Source organism: Ostrea edulis, chromosome 8, assembly GCF_947568905.1.
Source record: "Ostrea edulis chromosome 8, xbOstEdul1.1, whole genome shotgun sequence".
NCBI classification, from domain to species: domain Eukaryota; kingdom Metazoa; phylum Mollusca; class Bivalvia; order Ostreida; family Ostreidae; genus Ostrea; species Ostrea edulis.
This window is the reverse complement of record NC_079171.1, coordinates 10,655,577-10,674,523: the sequence shown is the minus strand read 5'-3', so window position 1 is coordinate 10,674,523 and position 18,947 is coordinate 10,655,577. Positions and strand designations below refer to the sequence as shown.

The 18,947-nt window shown below is 32.8% G+C and overlaps 1 protein-coding gene and 1 long non-coding RNA gene across 3 annotated transcripts in view; one reads left to right on the top strand and one right to left on the bottom strand.

Annotated features, from left to right (window-relative positions):
• Positions 1 to 18,947, top strand: part of LOC125661059 (lachesin-like) — a 76,548-nt gene that overhangs the window by 37,590 nt on the left and 20,011 nt on the right. For both annotated transcript variants that reach the window (XM_048892941.2, XM_048892940.2), the window contains exons 5-8: positions 966 to 1,123; positions 6,357 to 6,558; positions 6,778 to 7,008; positions 9,130 to 9,186. In XM_048892941.2, coding sequence (XP_048748898.2) covers positions 966 to 1,123; positions 6,357 to 6,558; positions 6,778 to 7,008; positions 9,130 to 9,186 — 648 coding nt within the window. The remainder of the gene's footprint in view (positions 1 to 965; positions 1,124 to 6,356; positions 6,559 to 6,777; positions 7,009 to 9,129; positions 9,187 to 18,947) is intronic.
• On the bottom strand, positions 13,596 to 17,568 carry LOC130049916 (uncharacterized). The gene is made up of 2 exons (XR_008798285.1): positions 17,405 to 17,568; positions 13,596 to 15,773 (listed from the first exon to the last, which is right to left on the bottom strand). It is a non-coding gene; the product is annotated as an uncharacterized LOC130049916 (long non-coding RNA).

Below are 18,947 nucleotides of genomic sequence, written 5' to 3'. Positions count from 1 at the left end.
GGAATGCTCAACTTTGCAGAGCCTTTTTTTATGTATCGTCCTCTTCACTTTGGACTGTTTTATCTAGACAGTGATATCAGCTTTCTTTGTTGTTTGACTAGTTTATGACGGTTAGCAAACACGTACTGCAGCAAAAGGATTACACATTTTTTTTTCTGCAGTGATTGATACATGTACCTTCATCACCAGATAAAACAACAAAGAAAGATATCTTATTTATATCTTTATGCATCATTAAAAAATATCAATCAGATTTACTACATTTTCATATAGCACTGACTCATTCATTATACTTTTTAAAAAACAGAACTCCAATTGACCTTGGCAATGCTCCATATTTGGTAATGAGTATGTGGACAGGTGATGCTAAAACCTAGCTATCGAACTAGATTGCAACAAACATGTATTCATTTTTGAGGGAGAAAGCAATGTCACTTTCAAAAGAAACAACAGAAAAGATTCATTGAATGTAAATATTATTTAGTGAAGCCAAGGGGGATGAACTTCTTTTTATGTCAATCAGTTTGTCTCGATCACTTCATTTCGACATTATTGAAATGAAACTTGCTGTTAAACTCTCTTATTAATTTAAGCAACTGAAGATCTGCATAATTTCTTCTTTTGTTTTATTAACTGATTTTTTTTCTGTTAGAATGGTAATATGAGATATTGTTATGAGATGACATGTCATGCAGTGCAGGCTAGGAAACAACTTTTGATAAGTTCAACTGTTGTCACAGTAGGGACTGAGGAACCTGGCAAATGTTGTGTTTTCAATACTTTAAGAATGTCTATTGTAATGTGGACATCTTTCTTTTGAAAAACTGATGAACATTTTATCAGAGATACTTTCAGTGGTATTTGTAATTTAAATCTATTTGTAATGTGATATTCTTTTATGAAGAAAATTTTTTACATACTATTGCAAAATTGCTAATAAGTGTATATTTTGTATTCTGCATCAGTTGCTCCCAAAATCCAGCCTGGAATGAACTCGATTTACGAACAGAACATTGGAACTTCCCTTCAGCTGAACTGTGAGGCTCATGGCAATCCATACCCAAACATTACATGGAGGAGGGAGGATGGACAGGAGCTACCAATGGGAGGATTCCAGTCAAGGGTAAAATTAATATGGTGCATATTATGCCATCATTGTAAAATACACATAAATACAAGCTCATAGCAAGCAATTTCAAAAGGAGGGAGAGAAGTTTTCGATGATTTTTTATGTGATTTACTTTTCAATTATGAGAAGTGAGGGAGCTCAATTAATACATGTATCTCTATTTGGACAGTTTATGGTTTTCTCTTTCTGTTGTAAGTTTATATACAGGTGACTCTCGATGGCTCAGACTTCAATTTTGCAAAGTGAAATAGCGCTCCTGATTTTTTTCTATATATCAATTAAATTCACTATCAATTTCTCGTTTGATCTCTCGAAGTGAATTTTATGGCCCCAGTAAAGCATACGTCCATGGCACGCCAAATTCACAAAAATGAGCTAAATATAGTTTCACAGTTGATAAACTAGGTCTATCGACTGTAAACTATAGTTTATTGACCGTAAACTATAGATAACGATTCGTTAACTATAGTTTTCATCTATAAAACTATATTTAACGGTTGTAAACTATAGTTTACAAATGCTAATCCAAGTTTATCTGTCTTTAAATAAACGTTAACAATAGAATTTGCTGATAAATACAGATTCACATTTGTAAACTATAATTTACATTCGTTAACTATAGTTCACAATTGTTAATCCTAGTTTCACAAATTGTGATACTATATTTATCAGATAAACTATGTTTAATATTCGTTAATTATAGTTTTTGATCGTAAACTATAGCTAACTGCCATTATTACTCATAAAGTATATTAAACAAAACTCTGTGTATCGCTTTTTTCTGAATTCGGCGCATTAAATGACTATAAACTATATCTTACAAACTGTAAACTATCATTTACATTCTTTAATAATAGTTTAGACTTGTAAACCGTACTTTACAATCGTGAAACCGTATTTATCAGATAAATTATGTTTTGCAATCGCTAATGATTGTTTTCATTGTTAATTATAGTTTACGCTTGTGAAACATAGATTATCTGTTAACTATGGTTTACGGATGTGAAATATAGATTGACGTCGTTAACAATAGTTTACGGTCCGTAAACCATAGTTCACGGTCCGTAAACTATTGTAACAAGTCGAGCGGACTCTTGTCACAAAATAAAAAAAAAACTCTTTTGTCAGACATGACAAGTATTTATTGAGGATGGCAACAATAAAAAAACAATAACAACGAATGCGATGCTGACACTTGAGACAGTATATATGTGACCCAATAAAAAAAGGGGGGGGGGTGAACTTAGATATCATTCTACAGTTAATATATTTAACAAGTATCTGCAAAAGACCATCGTTCTCGAACTCAATGTAAAACAACTTTGCGTAAATAAGATCATAAATTATTGCCATCGGAGTCCATCAGGGTTCTATATTGGGTCCTTTGTTTTTTATTCTGTTTGTAAATGACTACCCAACATGTCTCAAGCACTCTACAGTCAATATATATGCAGATGATACCACGCAATATGTTTCTGATAAATCCTTAGATGTAATTGAAAAAAAAAATATAGGATGATCTTATAAATTCTATGGAATGGATGCATAAGAACAAATTGACAATAAATGTAAAGAAAACACAATATATTTTAATAGGAACGTCACAGAAATTATCGAAATGTAGAAACCTTTGTATTAATGTTGGTGAAATATTTATAGAAAATGTCAAATGTGCCAAACTTTTAGGTGTTTACATCGATGAATGTCTTACGTGGTCTTATCACACACATGCCTTATGTAAAAAAACTTAGTCAGAAACTAGGTGTTTTAAGGAGATTGAGTACTTTTTTGTCAAAGGAGGCACTACTCAAAATTTACAATACTATTGTTTTTTCTCATTTTAATTATGGTTGTACAGTATGGCAGGATACAAAGAACAAGACAAATATTGATAGGCTTTTTAAATTACAAAAGAGGGCAGCAAGAATCATTTTAGATATCAAAGTGCCTCATTCAGTGTCAACTTCTTGCATGCTATCACATTTGAGATGGATGCCTTTGATTGACTATTTTATTTATCGAAAAATTATTCTGATGTTTAAAGTTGTACATCATATGACTCCAGAGTATGTACATGTTTTTAGATTTGTGAATGAGGTAAACACAAGAAATACAAGACAGAGCTCTACAAATTTTATCTATGTTACAAGAGCCAAAAGATAATATTTTAGAAGATCTTTCATCATTTCAGCAGCAATTTTATGGAACTCGTTACCAGATTTTATAAGAAAATGTACAGCTACCATATCTTTTAAATCAGCCTATCTAAAACATTATTTTGACACTCAATGATACTCGTGTGTTTATTGTCTCTTTTCATTTAGTTCTTATCTGTATGTATATAAATTGTGATATTTCCATGCTTTGTGATATATTATGTTCTCGATATGTATATATGTTATAGACAGGACCACAATGTAAAATAGTTTATACAACTAATTGTGCAATCCTGTATAAATAAAGGATATTATTATTATTATTATAAATTATTGCCACTTTCAAGAACTTATTACTCAGGTTTTGCCGAAAATAATTTAACATGCGTCAATCCGGACAGTCCTAACTATAAGGGAATCTAAATCTTGTAAATAAACTATAGCTGACACTAACTTCTTAAATGCCCTTAATATTCTACTACGATACCTCTAACTTATAAGACAAATCATTATGAGTAGCCTAAATTATTTCTAACAGGTATATTCCTAAAATGACTTTATTTTAGCTAAAAGCTTATCCGAACAAATAACGCTGAAAATCCGGACAACTCATTCCGTACAAGAATAACCTATGTGAACCTAGCTTTGTAAACTACTCTGGAATCCGAACAACTTATCCGGACAACTATTAAGACATAGACGTTACTTAAACTAACGAATAAACATCTGCCCTTGGAGACCATTAACTCTTAGAAATGTTCCGGTCATAAGCCCTAATTAATAACTCGAACTATAAATAAACAAACTACAACACTACATGACTGGAATTTTATCTGTACTCGAAAACTGTCCTGTCCGGACACGCAAAGTCCTTATAGAAATTAGCATCAAGATTTAATGACCATGGTATTACAATTTGCTCAGCATCATAGGAAAAGGAAATTTGTCATTTTGCATAATACGTGAATAAGTTATGAATATATACTTGGACTAAACTGACCTCACAATGAATTTTATAAAGTTTGTTTTTCAATAAAATATTCAGTATATAGTTTCCTTATGGAATTTTTTTTATTAAGTCACATGAGTAAACTCAGGTGACCTATTGCAATCGGTCTGCGTCCGTTGTCATCCGGCGTACGTGTGAATTAACATAAGCAATTGAACATTTTTATCAATCTCTACCCAGAGTTATCGTTCCCGCTACGCTCCACTAATACCTCTGTCAACGTCTAAAAAGTTATATCAAAATGTACAAAAACTAACTTAGCATATCGAACTGTTATGATAATATCTGAGCAAATCAAACACTTCTCTGAATGGTAAATATGAGGCACCTGAGCGGATTAGAAGGTTTATATAAATATTCATTCATTCAATAATACTAGTATAATCATGGAATTCGTTATTTTTGTGAACCTACTTTAAGATCTAAAGCATAAAACTTAAACTTATAAAATTATTAGCCATGATGCTATAGGTATAGGTAAGTTTTGCCAAGAATATTGACATTTAGACGTTGACAGAGGTGTTGTAGCGCAGCGTAATGCGCCCTCTGGTGAGAGATTGCATTTTTATATAAACTTCTTGATAACTACCATTCCGATTCTTTTCAAATTTGATTTGAAGCATGTTTGAGACAAGTGGGACATAATTTGTAGTTTTCAAGACTCCTGCACCCTTGGGGTCTTATGGGTGGTCAAGTGAATATTTTCAAAATTCACCAATTTTCAAAAAAATTCTCTACAATTGCAACAACACATGTGTATAAAAAAAAAAACCAAAATGCATCATGATATAGAACAGGAAGGCCTGTACCAGAATTGTAAATTTCATGATCCCTAGGGTAGAGGTTAATTCTGACTCCAGGGCAGGGCTAAACTTGGTACACATAGTGTATATGTGCAAAACATGTAAATGATGCGGGCTTTGATAGTATAGTAGGTTGTCCTTTACCAAAATTGTAAATTTCATAATCCTAATTGGGTATATTAAGGGACTTTAAGTTTATTTACTGGCATAGTATGCATGTTTAGGAAAAATAGAAAAGGGTGTACAAAAATGTTGAATTTTGCAACCCCAGGGTTTTGACTTTAATTAGGGTGGGTTTAAATTAGTGATATTGTTTACTGATAATGTATGTATATTATATTTCTGCATCCAGTATATGTACTTTTGAGGGCATTGAAGTTTTAAGAACACATCTTATTTTATACTGTGTTGCTGAATATTAGAATTTAGCTATTACTAGATATTCATAACAGGAAAAAAAATCTAGTTCTTTAGCCCTTGGGACTAGCGATAATTTTTACTAGTACTCTGGTGGCTGATAAAGACTGTGGGCCTCTTGTTTGATGTTTGATCATGTGATCTTGGCCTCAAACGTATAGATCCAAATTTTTAAACTTTCACCGAAACTTAATTAACCATGTTCTTAAGGTTTGAATGGTGAATGATAAATCTTTCATATTTCATGTAGGAAATCCTTGTGACAAGACCTTTATTTTGGTACCAGTTTTTGGCCATTTAACCTTAATTGACTTTGGATTTGGACCTATTTTTAAAAAAAAAAGTTAATGTAGGCAATACCCTATGTACTAGTTATTTAAGATAGGGACTTCATATTTTGTATGTATATTTCTTATGGCAAGACCTTACATTTTATACCATGATTTGTTATATCTTGTGACATTGTATCATGGTTCTATCATGCCCCTATGGGACTATAGGTTGGGACCAGAGTATTGGGTCAAAAATTATGATAGGAATAAAGATTGCAAAAATGTTTTAAAAATCACAGTAGTGAAACAGTAGGGCCAAGGTGCTTCGTGTTTCTTTTGTTACTTGAATTGATCCTGTAAACTCAAAAGTACTATCAATTAAGAAAAGTACTACATTACCGTCATAATAAATGTGAAATAATCATTATAATTCATCACATGTTTTGGCCATGTACCATGATGATATAATGAATCCTGCATCAATTGATTAATATCAAACAGGACAGACAAAGGTACATTGTAATTAAATTGACCTTTGTAATATACAATTTTATATACTGTATTTTGCAGGGGTCACAACTGAGCTTAACAGATATCCAGAGAAATGATCGTGGTAACTACATCTGTGTGGCTGACAATAATGTCAAACCGCCAGACAACTTCAAAGTGGAACTCATCGTCTTCTTTGCACCGTCATGTAGGCCTGTGCAGTCTTCAGTGGGCCAGGCACAACACAGAAGGCTTAATGCCAAGCTAGAATGTATTGTTGCAGGTAAAGATACTTAACATTGTAAAAAAAGTATAAATGTATTATAAGCATGGAATTTGTTTTATTTTATCATGCACATGGTGTCAGTCCATCACCATGCCTGTTGTTATAAACAGTTTATCTGTAGTGAAAGGAAGGGAACATTAAAGTTTTCCTGTCTTTGCAAATAATTGTATTTTAAACAATGTCCCCATTATGATGCATATGTTTTGCTTTTCACAGGATATCCCCAGCCAAGTATGGTTTGGATGAAGGAAGGTGAGAATGGAAAACGCATTGATATTCAGGACGATGATAAATACGATATCACCCAACAGTTTAGCAGTCAGCTTCAGAATGACGAGTTCTGGTATACACTTCTTGTGAAGAATGTTCAGGCTAAAGACTACACTAAATATTTTTGCGTTGGAAACAACAGCTATGGAAGTGGAGAAACGACTATCCGTTTGTATGGTAAGAATATTTTGGTATTCGTTGAAAGGTTAGCTTATAATACCAGTGGATGCAGAAGGACTATTGCTGTTGCTCTAATGTCGGTAATTTGTGTGACTATCACTTGTGTCGAAACAAGTGCTTCACCTTCATATATTTGCAGTAATTTGTAATGAATTAAGATTGTGTCCATTTGTTTTATCGGTTCATCATAAAACATAACATCCCTTACCAAACTATACAGTATGCGGCAACCTTATGGCAAACTTACAGTAAACTAGCGGCTAACTATTTTGTTCACCAAAAGCTTAAACACTAGTTCGCAGCCATTCGCCGGTAGCAGTGAACTTGTGGCGAACAAACATGAAGTTCTCTGCAAATATACCAGAAATCTTTCTTTACCATATTTGTATACCACAGGAGATCCAAATACTTCCTGGTAGCGGTGAACTTGTGGCAAATGAAATTACAGTTCGCTGCAAGTATAACAATTATCTTAGATTTTATTATAAAGTGCCTCGTAATGTAGGTGATATTGTCATTTTGTATTAACTGAATTCAAGATTAATCCATAGCAAGTTTTAAAATCTTACAAAGGAATTATTCTTTTTGTTGATGCACATTTGTTTTTTTTTAAAATTGATATTATGCTTAAAGCATCAATGATTCTATAACAAACTTCAGCAGCTATAAGCTAAAATAACACTAAACATGCATGCAGGTTAAATTTTATACAATTTTAGCCATAATTTATTTACAATACAAAAATTCAAAAGAAACAGAATACCTTCGGAGTGAAAAGTATATCAATGGAACTATAAAAATATACATATATAGATATGTAGATAAGAAGAGAGCTACGTGGGACTAGCAGACACCGAGTTCAAATTAAGATACGCCAACCACACTCATTCATTCCGTAATTCCACGAAAAAGAATACCACCGAGCTCAGCAAATTCATATGGACATTGAAAGACAAAAATATTGACTACAAAATCAAGTGGGAAATTTTAGGAAAAACATCATCATACTCAAACATTTTAAAAAAAGTGCAACCTTTGTATTCTAGAGAAATTCTTTATAATATGTCGTCCCGAAAAATCTTCATTGAATAAGCGTTCAGAACTTGTCAGCACTTGCCGTCATTCCCATCAATTTCTATTTACTCAATCCTGTGTGTAATCATGCTTAGTAACTATCCAGTATGTTTCTGTGGAACATATTCTCAGCCACGCGGATGTTTTTCCTTAGATGTCATTTTTCTCCCGACGAGTGAGGGGAACCCATCCCCTTACGAAACAGCCTGTAGAGAAATAAATGTTATGTGATTGAACTCCATCTGATCGTCAATAGATATGTGTATTATATATATATATATATATATATATATATATATATATATATATATATTCTTTTAGATTTGGTACTATACAAAGAGAATGAATTTCAGATTTATCATCGAAATTAACATTCACTACTGTACAACTGACATTATTTTTGATAATTAGTCATTATTTTAGCGATACAAACAGTGTTTGTTATCTTGGTAACTTTGACCTGGTCAGCCTTCACTGACAGAAAGTTAAGATTCACTATTGAAGACTTCGTTTCTTCAAATTTGTTTAGGACTGCAACCAAGTTTAAGTCTCAACCGCATATATATTTACCAAGCGTTCACATGTTTTGGCATGAATGTAATACAAAATGGACCCATAGCAGAACACTTTGCTTTCAGATTCCCAATATTTCACAGTACAGTTGTTCCTTACACTCACTGGTATATGCTTCCAAGTGAATTGTGAATCCATGAAGACAAATTCTCTGATAGAAGAAACATTATGTTTGAATTGCACTGTTGAAATAAGTTGCACATCCGATATATATCATCTGTAGTGAGAAATGCATATTTATGTTCCATTCTTTGTGAAAAATTGCCTAAACGTGTACATGCTTATAAGTCCTAGATGAGGATTCGAACAGTGGATACTAATTATTGTCAATAGGGCACTACTGATGCTGTGACATATAGAATAAAGTAGAATCGGTACCATGCTTGTACATGTATAGACTGTCAAATGGTGACCATATGGTAAATAGTTTGAATTCCTGTCAAAACCATCAGTTTGGTATTTTTTTTTCAGAATCTACGTTTTCATCTGATTCATTCAGTTTAGAATCATCATCAGCTACCATTTCTGGTAAGTCCATTAGATCATGCCATTTTTCATTGGAAAATAAATCACTGTCATCATCTTCACTGTAAAATATTACCTCTTCGATTAATCGTTTTACCGTCTCAACATTCGCAGGTTTTTCCATACGTTCTTGAATATTATAGGGTTATTGAACTTATATTGGTGAATATTGGCACGAGTTGGTTGTTAAAATGCACGAGCTTGCGAGTGCATGTTGACAGCCAACGAGTGCCAATATTCACCTATATAAGTTCATAACCCTTTTATTATATAGCTAACGTATTTAGTTGTTAAATTATATCCCTTTCACTCAAACTACTCTAAAATAGATGGAAATTCATCAATATTGGCAGTGTGCAATAACAGCATGCATTTCTTAACTGTTCAATATTAACCCGTCATTAATGCGTGAAGCAAACTGATTTTGTGAATGGAGACATCATAATTTATGTACAGTAAAACGTTTTGCTTAAGTATATATCAAATACCGCCTCTGCCAGATTTGGAGGACCGTCGTCTGCCATTTTGGCTTGTTTACATCGTTACGGTAACGCCAATATTGAACGCTCATATTCGGAATGTCTCGGGCGCATACAATTGACGCAAAGCAAACTTAGTGTTCAATAAATTCTCAGAATATTGAACGCTAACATTCTTTAGATTTTACGCAGATTTTATAGTAGACTATTTATTACCTATGTAATAAAATAATTTATTGAATCGCCAGCATCTGATGAAACTTGTGACTGGGCTTCTCAAAATTCTGGTACATCAGCTGACAGCTGGACACTTTGCTTTCTTTGTTGAATTTTTCTTTTCAAAGTACTATCTAGGCCTAACTCTTCCAAGTTTGTCTACTCTTTTTTCTAAATACTTGTCACTATTGCCATCGTCTACAGAAATGATTAAATATATAAAATCAATATATATATGATTTAATTATATATAAATACATTTAGTCAGACTGTTTAAATCAGCTAATTACACTCCTCCAATGGTTTGCCTTCATCATTAATTACATTGCATGGGTATTTCTTTAGTAGCTTTATTGTGCTGAATAATCAATAATTAAACGTACTATCTAGTAGTTATACCATTCACCTCAACACATATTGGCCTGCAAAATATTGCATGCACTCACCAGCTGCAAGGCGCATGATCATTAACACCCAAGTTTTGACACAATCTGAGCAAACTGGTAAATATAGTATAATAGCTCACTATTGTACAATATATACACCAGTTTGCTCAAATTTTGTCAAAATCCTGTGTCATTATTTGATATCGTCACCCGTATTATCAGTTTCTACCTCATATCAGTATGAGCAAATATATTATAACATTACAGAATACAAGAAACATCTGTACTTACCTCGCAAAGAACCGTCCATTTTAAATGTTTATAAAATATGTTCTCGAATGCCTCGCAGTCACCAACTACTAGCTGAACTTACTAGCAACTGCCTCACGTTTCCAACACGTTTGAAACCGAAAGTAAACACGGGGCGAAGAATTATAAAAGTTGTAAACCGAATACTTTGAATACTTAAGTTAGATTGATAATAACACCATTTTATAAAACTATTAGATATTTTATTGAATGTAGACATTAACGGCAAACTGACAACTCAACTGTATGACAAACAGGGTGATTTCAGCTTCTCCATCATCAACTTCCCACATTTATGTAGCAATATTTCATTATCACCTGCATATGGTGTTTATATATCTCAACTGATTCGATATGCAAAGAGCTTGTTCTGGGTATAGTTAGTTAAGTAGACATTAACGGCAAACTGACAACTCAACTGTATGACAAACGGGATGATTTCAGCTTCTCCATCGTCAACTTCCCACATTTATGTAGCAATATTCCATTATCACCTGCATATGGTGTTTATATATTTTAACTGATTCGATATGCAAGAGTTTGTTCTGGGTATAGTCAGTTTTTAAATCGAGGTAAGCTACTGACAAACACGTTGATGGTACAGGGATTTCAACAGTCTCGATTGAAGTCAGCATTTCGCAAATTCTATGGTCGTTATAACGATCTAGTTCCTCAATACAACCTCGCATTGGGTCAAAAGCTGTCTGACGTGTTTCATACCGATTGTTAAGCCGTCCTTGGCACACTGATTTGACTGCGGATAACTCCGTTTACCTGATCAGGATATGGGGCTCACGGCGGGTGTGACCGGTCAACAGGATTCCTTACTCCTCCTAGGCACCTGATCCCACCTCTTGTGTGTCCAGGGGTCCATGTTTGCCCAACTATCTATTTTGTATTGCTTGTAGGATTTATGAGATTGATCACTGTTCGTTATCTTCACCTTGCATGCTGATGATCAAGACTATTCAAATTGACGCGCGCTACCAATTCGAAGTAGAGAAAACCTCGAGAGAAAATCAGCATGTCGAGAAGAAGAGTTATTCTCCCAAGGAGATTTGCCGACGAAAACAGTAAGTTCATCATAGATAAGAACATGCATTGGTCGCCTTTGTTAGTGTAAAAATACATTTCAAATTTAACATAACCATCGTGTTATTGGGCATTCACTTTACATGATACGACGTAGTCTGCTTTATGTAAAACCATACGCCTATGTATTTTTGTTCTGTATATATCTGTGTGTATACGTCTGAAAAGTTCAAAACTATTGAAATTGTTTTGTTTTCTAAGAGTGGTATGTGATACGATTCTCGACAGACAAATAACTCAGCCCCCCTGGTATAGGCCTAGTCAAATCAAATCAATTAGAGGAGACAGGGGAAACGGGGGAGGAGAAAGTCCAAGCACCTTAGACAGATGGTGTCATGTATCATATGGAGATATTAAATTTGAAAGTGGTATGTTGATCATGATAATTATAATTATTTTGTTTGTGCCAATAAATATTTAGGCCTATTTATATTTGTATTATAATATTCACAAATATGAATTATAATTTAATCAATGAAATGGCATTTATGTTGCTATGGAAGTTAATCAAAATATTGACAATAATAATTTAATTGATATATACGTGTGGTAATTAATTTGGTTAGCAGCTCGGGGCTCGACACTAAGGCACAACAGGCACACTCAGACTAGTAAAAACTTGGTGCGGTCTAGTTTATTTTGAATCATGGTAGCCCATGTCGGTGTGTTTATACAACACATTTAACAATAAAACCAAAGTATATCCAACTGAATTTGAAATTTCTATAATACCATTAATATTGACAATAACTTTAATTTACAGTACTCATTGCGTTTCGATCAATATCTTGATGTTCTACCCAGATTTATCCTTCCTATCGTGCTCTCTAATGTACTATGTCCTCTGGAAGCATACTTTACGACTACAGGGAAGACACAACCCCACTGTTTAAAATAAGTTATGAATGTCTTGTATGAACCAAGAGTTGCAGAAAAAACTTGCAATGATTTGGTTGCAGACCCCTCTTGGTCATGCTTTGAAAGATGAAATCAGAATGAAACATATTTTAAGAAATTAACACTATTCTTGTAATTTGAATTATGTTTATTCAAATTTGATTTATCTTTGTAATTCTTTTTCTTACAGCATTTACCATTACAACATTGGGGATGGACAACACAGACATTCATGATTGTGAAAGCCATAAACACAAAACCCGGAACCATGCACCGTGCTGTTAAAGAAAATAGACTATCTAAGTAGACGTCCAGTGCATTATTTCATTTAATTCAAAAGACAACATTGTGTAATTTTTTTTGTGGATGACATTGATTATTTGATCTGAATTTGCAAAAATTGGATTGAGTGCGAATAAGTGCTGTGATTTCAAATGAAAACCATGATAGACACATTGTTTTTTCATCCAGATGTAAGTAAAATCATAAATGCATGTTTTCAATTCATATATTGAAAATTCAGTTTATTGGAAATGACTGTGACTTGTGGGTAATTTTTTTTTTATATTTATAATTAAAAAACTTATCTTATTGGGAACAGTATAAATATATGGCTAATTCTCTAAAGGACGAAGACCATGCTTAGCTATATCGGCCCTGTGGTGTGTTAAAAAATAAAGCAGAATGAATTGAAATAAAATTGTTATCATTTGATCATATAATCTTTATACCATCACGACGTGCCAAGATTTCCCCGCCAAGACGTTAGCTTGTGGAATTCTATACAAGACAAAACCGGTATCGGTCTGGTTTTTTGCAGAAATCTCCACTTTTTTCAAATTTAGTTATATAATTCATATAAAACACGACCTTCGATCCAGAAACTGACTGTAGTCTATCAAAATCTATCACTACAAATAAATTTTGCACTAACGATTTTTTGGATCGAAAGGTGTGCTGTTGATGAATATCAACTTTGAATTAAATCGAGAGCAATCCGGAATTATTTATTTTTATGAGAGTTGTGTGTATTTTATTAATTATGTTGCTTTGAAAAATTAAAACAATATACTTATGTGGAGTCTACATCATTTCCATGCAGAATACACCCCTATGTGGTGTTTTTATCACAAGTTTGTGCAGGAATTCTAAAAGCTATAGAATTTTAATGCGTAAACAAACGAATCTGCTGTCCGACAAATCGGACCTTCAATGCTATAGAAAGTTTTTATTTAGACGACACCAACAGAATTACTAAGATCAAAATGAAAAGAATTTATAGAACATGCATTGATATAACTAAAATTATTGGCGACATATCGAAAGTATAACGTTAACGAGGGCAAGTAAATGTATGAAGGATTTTTGAGCGAGTGACGTCATAGACTTCGTGGCTTAGTGGTAGAGAGCCCGTCCTTCAATCGGGAGATCCGGGTTCAATTCCTACCCGTGTCACTATTTCTTTTTTGAATCATAATGTTACCTACATTTTTTCTTGGCGTGATTGAAAAATTTCTTTCTTTCCAGACACTGAAGATGAAATTATACCTGAATACAAATAAAAATCAATAGGCCTATGCAATCACAGAACACCAAGAAAATATGCAAGGATTACAGATTACATTTTTTAAAATTCATTGAAAAAAAACAACCCCAAAATACTTTATTTTCGGACTTGATTTTATTTCAAAGTATGAACCAGCAAAAGATAATGGAAAGGAAAGTTTTTCCAATGCATCTAATGTACAGAAGGAAAGTCAGAAAAAATGTGAATCCATTAGCTATTCGTCATTTCCTGCAGAGTAAGAACTTTCTTGTTGAAACCACCACATGATATATTGTGTAGCAAGTGTAGACATGTGTGTCAGTAAATTCACATCCAACAAAATTGTCACAATCAATCTCGGCCACTTCCTGAGACAAAGTCTCTACAGACAATGTCAATACCTCTCGACAAAACCAGGCCTGGGGTAATGGTAATTAAATGACAGCCAGTTTCAATGTAATGGGGGTGTAATGGACCATTTTTGCATTACAAGTAATGGTAATGTAATACATACTGTACTGCACATTATTTTCCATTACATTTACACTACTTCAAATATTTGATGATATTTTGAAGATTTAGAATAATTCATTATATTAGTGATTGACTGAAGCATTTGAAACATTGATGACAATCAAATGCAATGAATAACTTAATAGATATGTTTCCTAACATTGCTGAATATTTTGTGTACTTATGTTAATGTATAATTAAAAATCATAATACAGAAATAATTTTTCTGCCATTTCTTTAATATCTAACAGTATGTTATGTAAATGTGTAATGTAAATTCACTCTCAAGTAATGTAATACATTATATTTCAAAATAGGAGTAATGTTAATGTGAAATTTTCTAGGTAATGTAAGGTGTTACATTGCTATGTAATTGACGTCAAGCCTAGATAGAACACCTTCTCATGCATATATGCAAGTGCCTTGGACCCCAACTTGTCATTTCCTCTTTTGCAAGATTTTCAGCATTTCTTCATAGAGATCATAATTCCAACTGCAAGGTATCCAAGATGATGAATCCAGACCTGACCAGTGTTTTTGACAATTTGTTAACTTTTGACTCTGCACTTTTCATCAGGACAACCATTCTTGAACTCATTCAAAAAGTACATTATGACATTCATAATTCAACATGCAGATTTTCATTTGAATCATCAAATATGAATTCTTCCAATTAATAGCACCCCCCCCCCCCAAAAAAAAAAACACTTTAAAACCTCCACAGGTATATTTCAAATGACATAGAACCATGGTATCAGGATGTCTCTGGAAGTGCCATGGGTTAATAAGGGTTAAACTTCAGAGTCGACATGTTTCTTCCAAGCAATGTAGTCTTGTTTGGATCCAGTTTTTTCAGTTCTGATATAACTGCCTGATACTGTACAATGTAGGTGTCAATCTGGTCCCCCTATTGTGGGAATATGTTTCCACATAACTGCTGTATAATCTGGTACCTTGCTATTAGCAGGCACAACAAGGAAGCTATTCCTGCAGTGATGTCCAACACTTATCTGCATGTGTCACTGATGCCATTATCATTGATGAATCTGATAGCAGTGATGATAGCATTATTGAGGAGTAGGAATGTGGATTCTTGTCAATCTGATTCATGTCACCCTTGCCATCAATTTTTGCTGAACATATTATATCATCCTGAAATTCAAATTCCTCCAGTATTATATCATTATCAAAACTATATCATAAATGAAAGGTGAAGATAACAGTGATCAATCTCATAACTCCTACAAGCAATACAAAATGGAGAGTTGGGCAAACACGGACACCTGTATTATAATATTCATATAAAAGTTGTACTTTCATGCCCTCATGTATTTTCATTGATATAGAATTCAGAAAAATTACATTTATGTATTCGGTGGGAGATTGACATGTCTCCAACTAAACAATAGAGGACAGTTTAGCTACATGTACATTTCTGCATAAATAATTATATACACAAACATTTCATTTGAATTTGATTCCCCATCTACTAATTTTTGTTTTAGGTAATGTTGACATATTATCTTACTTCACAATTATCAGCAAATTCACAAAATATTTTTATCTTTCATACTCTTTCTTGTGGTAGATGTATGGAAAAATTTAATATTCAATAATATAAAGGAGATAAGCTAACAAAAAATTATATGCTTAAATCATGGTAGTACCCATGAAATTCAACATTCTCTGAGTGATTCTATATCTAATCCTAATGCAGGCATGTAAGTTGTAAGTGTAATTGTTGAAATTAAGTTTGACATGTTTACAATTTATCTTGAAATAAGGCATATTTAAATTAGAAAACCAAACTGTTCTTATGATTTACCTGGCTTAATAGTGCTTTTAAGTATTTAAAAATTATTGAATGTAAAAATCATTCCGACTTTTCTAATCCATGTTTCCGCGTAAGGCCAATATATATATATATATATATATATATATATATATATATATATATGTTAATTGCTTTCCACTTTCCCGACCTGCCCTAATTAAACATTTCTGTTGACCCTAACACATATTTTTCTATATTCTCACAGATTTTGCAAATGTCATCACTACAACAAGAATATATTTATTGACTTATGAAGTTATTTATTATGCACTAATACCACACAGATTCCAAAACACAGAAACAGTTTTTGTTTACAGTAAATTGAAGAAATTTATCGATTCATCATATAACTTTTATTTGATTACTAAATAATCACTAAGTTAAGTTTAAACATAGTAAAATACTAGAATACCAAATCATTCGAAAATTATTCAACCTATAACCCCCCACAGGCCTACATGTTACCCCAGTGACCTATACCATTATGGAAATATACATCTATATACAATTATATGTCTCTTTAACCTATACAAATACTTTTTAGACCATACAATGATACATGGAAAGTTCAAAGTGTAAAGTGAGTCAAACATCATGTAAGAAAATTCAAATAGACACGAGAAGGCCATGCACTCGGAATTCAAAATGGCATGATCGTGAAACAGCTGATTTTTCTGATCAGCTGATATACATACAATTTTAAATCTTAACAATATATAATTAAAATAGATAAGCAATTAATCTATGTTGACAACAGTTAACAGATTTGTTCTGGGATTTTCAACAGCCCAATGCGTGAATATTATGAGTTTATGTCAACACACCACAGGCGCACCATACTATTCGTTCCATGCGACTTGTTTATTATTTTTAAGAGCAATTGGTACACCTATTTGGTTATACAGTTTAACGAGTAGAGGTGAAGTATATTCATATTTCTAAAACTTACGTTGAAATGCGATGAGTACATCCTCTGCAACTTCCACGAACAGCGCAAACAGGCTAACGGCGCGGCGTGTGAAAATGGCCGAATGAAGGATTGAAAAATATGGTGTGCCATTCGGGCTATAAGTAAAATAACCTTATTGCGTATTGGGAAAGAAAATTTCTTTTTCAAGATATTATTATATATTAAACCACTCATTGCATAATTATATTTTACAATAAGTTACCACTTCTAATAATATATAGCGACGTTGTATGACGCAATCTTAATAAGTAGAGTAAATTATAGGATTTATACTAGTAATGTAAACCTAAAAATAGTGTTCTTTCACCAAACTCTACATATGAAAACCAGTACATTATAGGAAAAGAACATGTTAGAGAATATTTCTAACAAAACATTATTCACTTTGGACGTTAGGCCGAATTTTGATAAACATGGTCTTAGTCCTTTGATGTGTTTTTTATGCATACTAAATCAAATATCAATTGATTTATTTGTTGTTGATGGTGTTGCATATAGTCATAAATTATATTTTAACTTGGTCTAGTGTGTAGTTTTTAGCAAGGTAAAAGACACTTTTCATGAAAGAAGGCTACAGGCTACTGAAAAGTATTATCCTTTTAGTCACTAGCTGACTAGCTGTAATTTTATTCTAAGTAATACTGGTAGAAAGTGGTGTGCTATACCAGTTTACTTGACCATGGTGATAGTCCTTATGGTAATTAAGAGCCATTCTCTGTAACCACTTAAAAAAATTCGGCACGCATAGTCACCGATTTTCACGAAACTCACCTGAATGAAACATCTATATAACATATTCAAGAAAATATATTTAAAAATTAGATAGTGATCATGGTTGCTATGGAAACAGGTACAATTTTATCAAGTTTGGCTATTTTTTAGAATTTGGTAGTTTTGGCACAAAAGTTGAATATAAAAGGTTATGAATAGTCTTAAAATTCTAATTTTCATATTAAATTATTAAACAGATCCCATATTTTTCATTTAAGAAAAAAATGAATAATGGACAATCCTAGGTGATTTTTATAATTGAACAAATCTGTAAAATTGTGTTTAAATTCAATGGTTTTTATGTTTTAATAACTTTTATTCGCATCCACCTCAAATAAAGTGACACAAGTTTTTAAAACAACTAATCTACTTTCTTCATAAATCTAAACTAAAACTTTTGGGAATCTACCTATTTCATACAATTTGAAGTGAATTATTTATGGGGGGAAATGCATTCTATAACCAAGAGTTATTCCCCTTTGAAACTCTTCAACGTGATAAGGCAGTAAAATTACATAGAAACACAAATAATATGGCGGGATAATGTCTTACTGCATGCTGACAGAAGTTTAGACGAAGACATGTGGCATTCAAAATATTCTCTCCACTCAACCACACGAAAGGAGAAGGTGTGAGAGACATATCTCCGAGTACCAGCATTCTAGTAATACAGGTGATTATTCTATTTACTTTGAAATCCATTCACAAGCTTAAAATTAATCAACTTGATCACAATCATTTGATGTCAAAT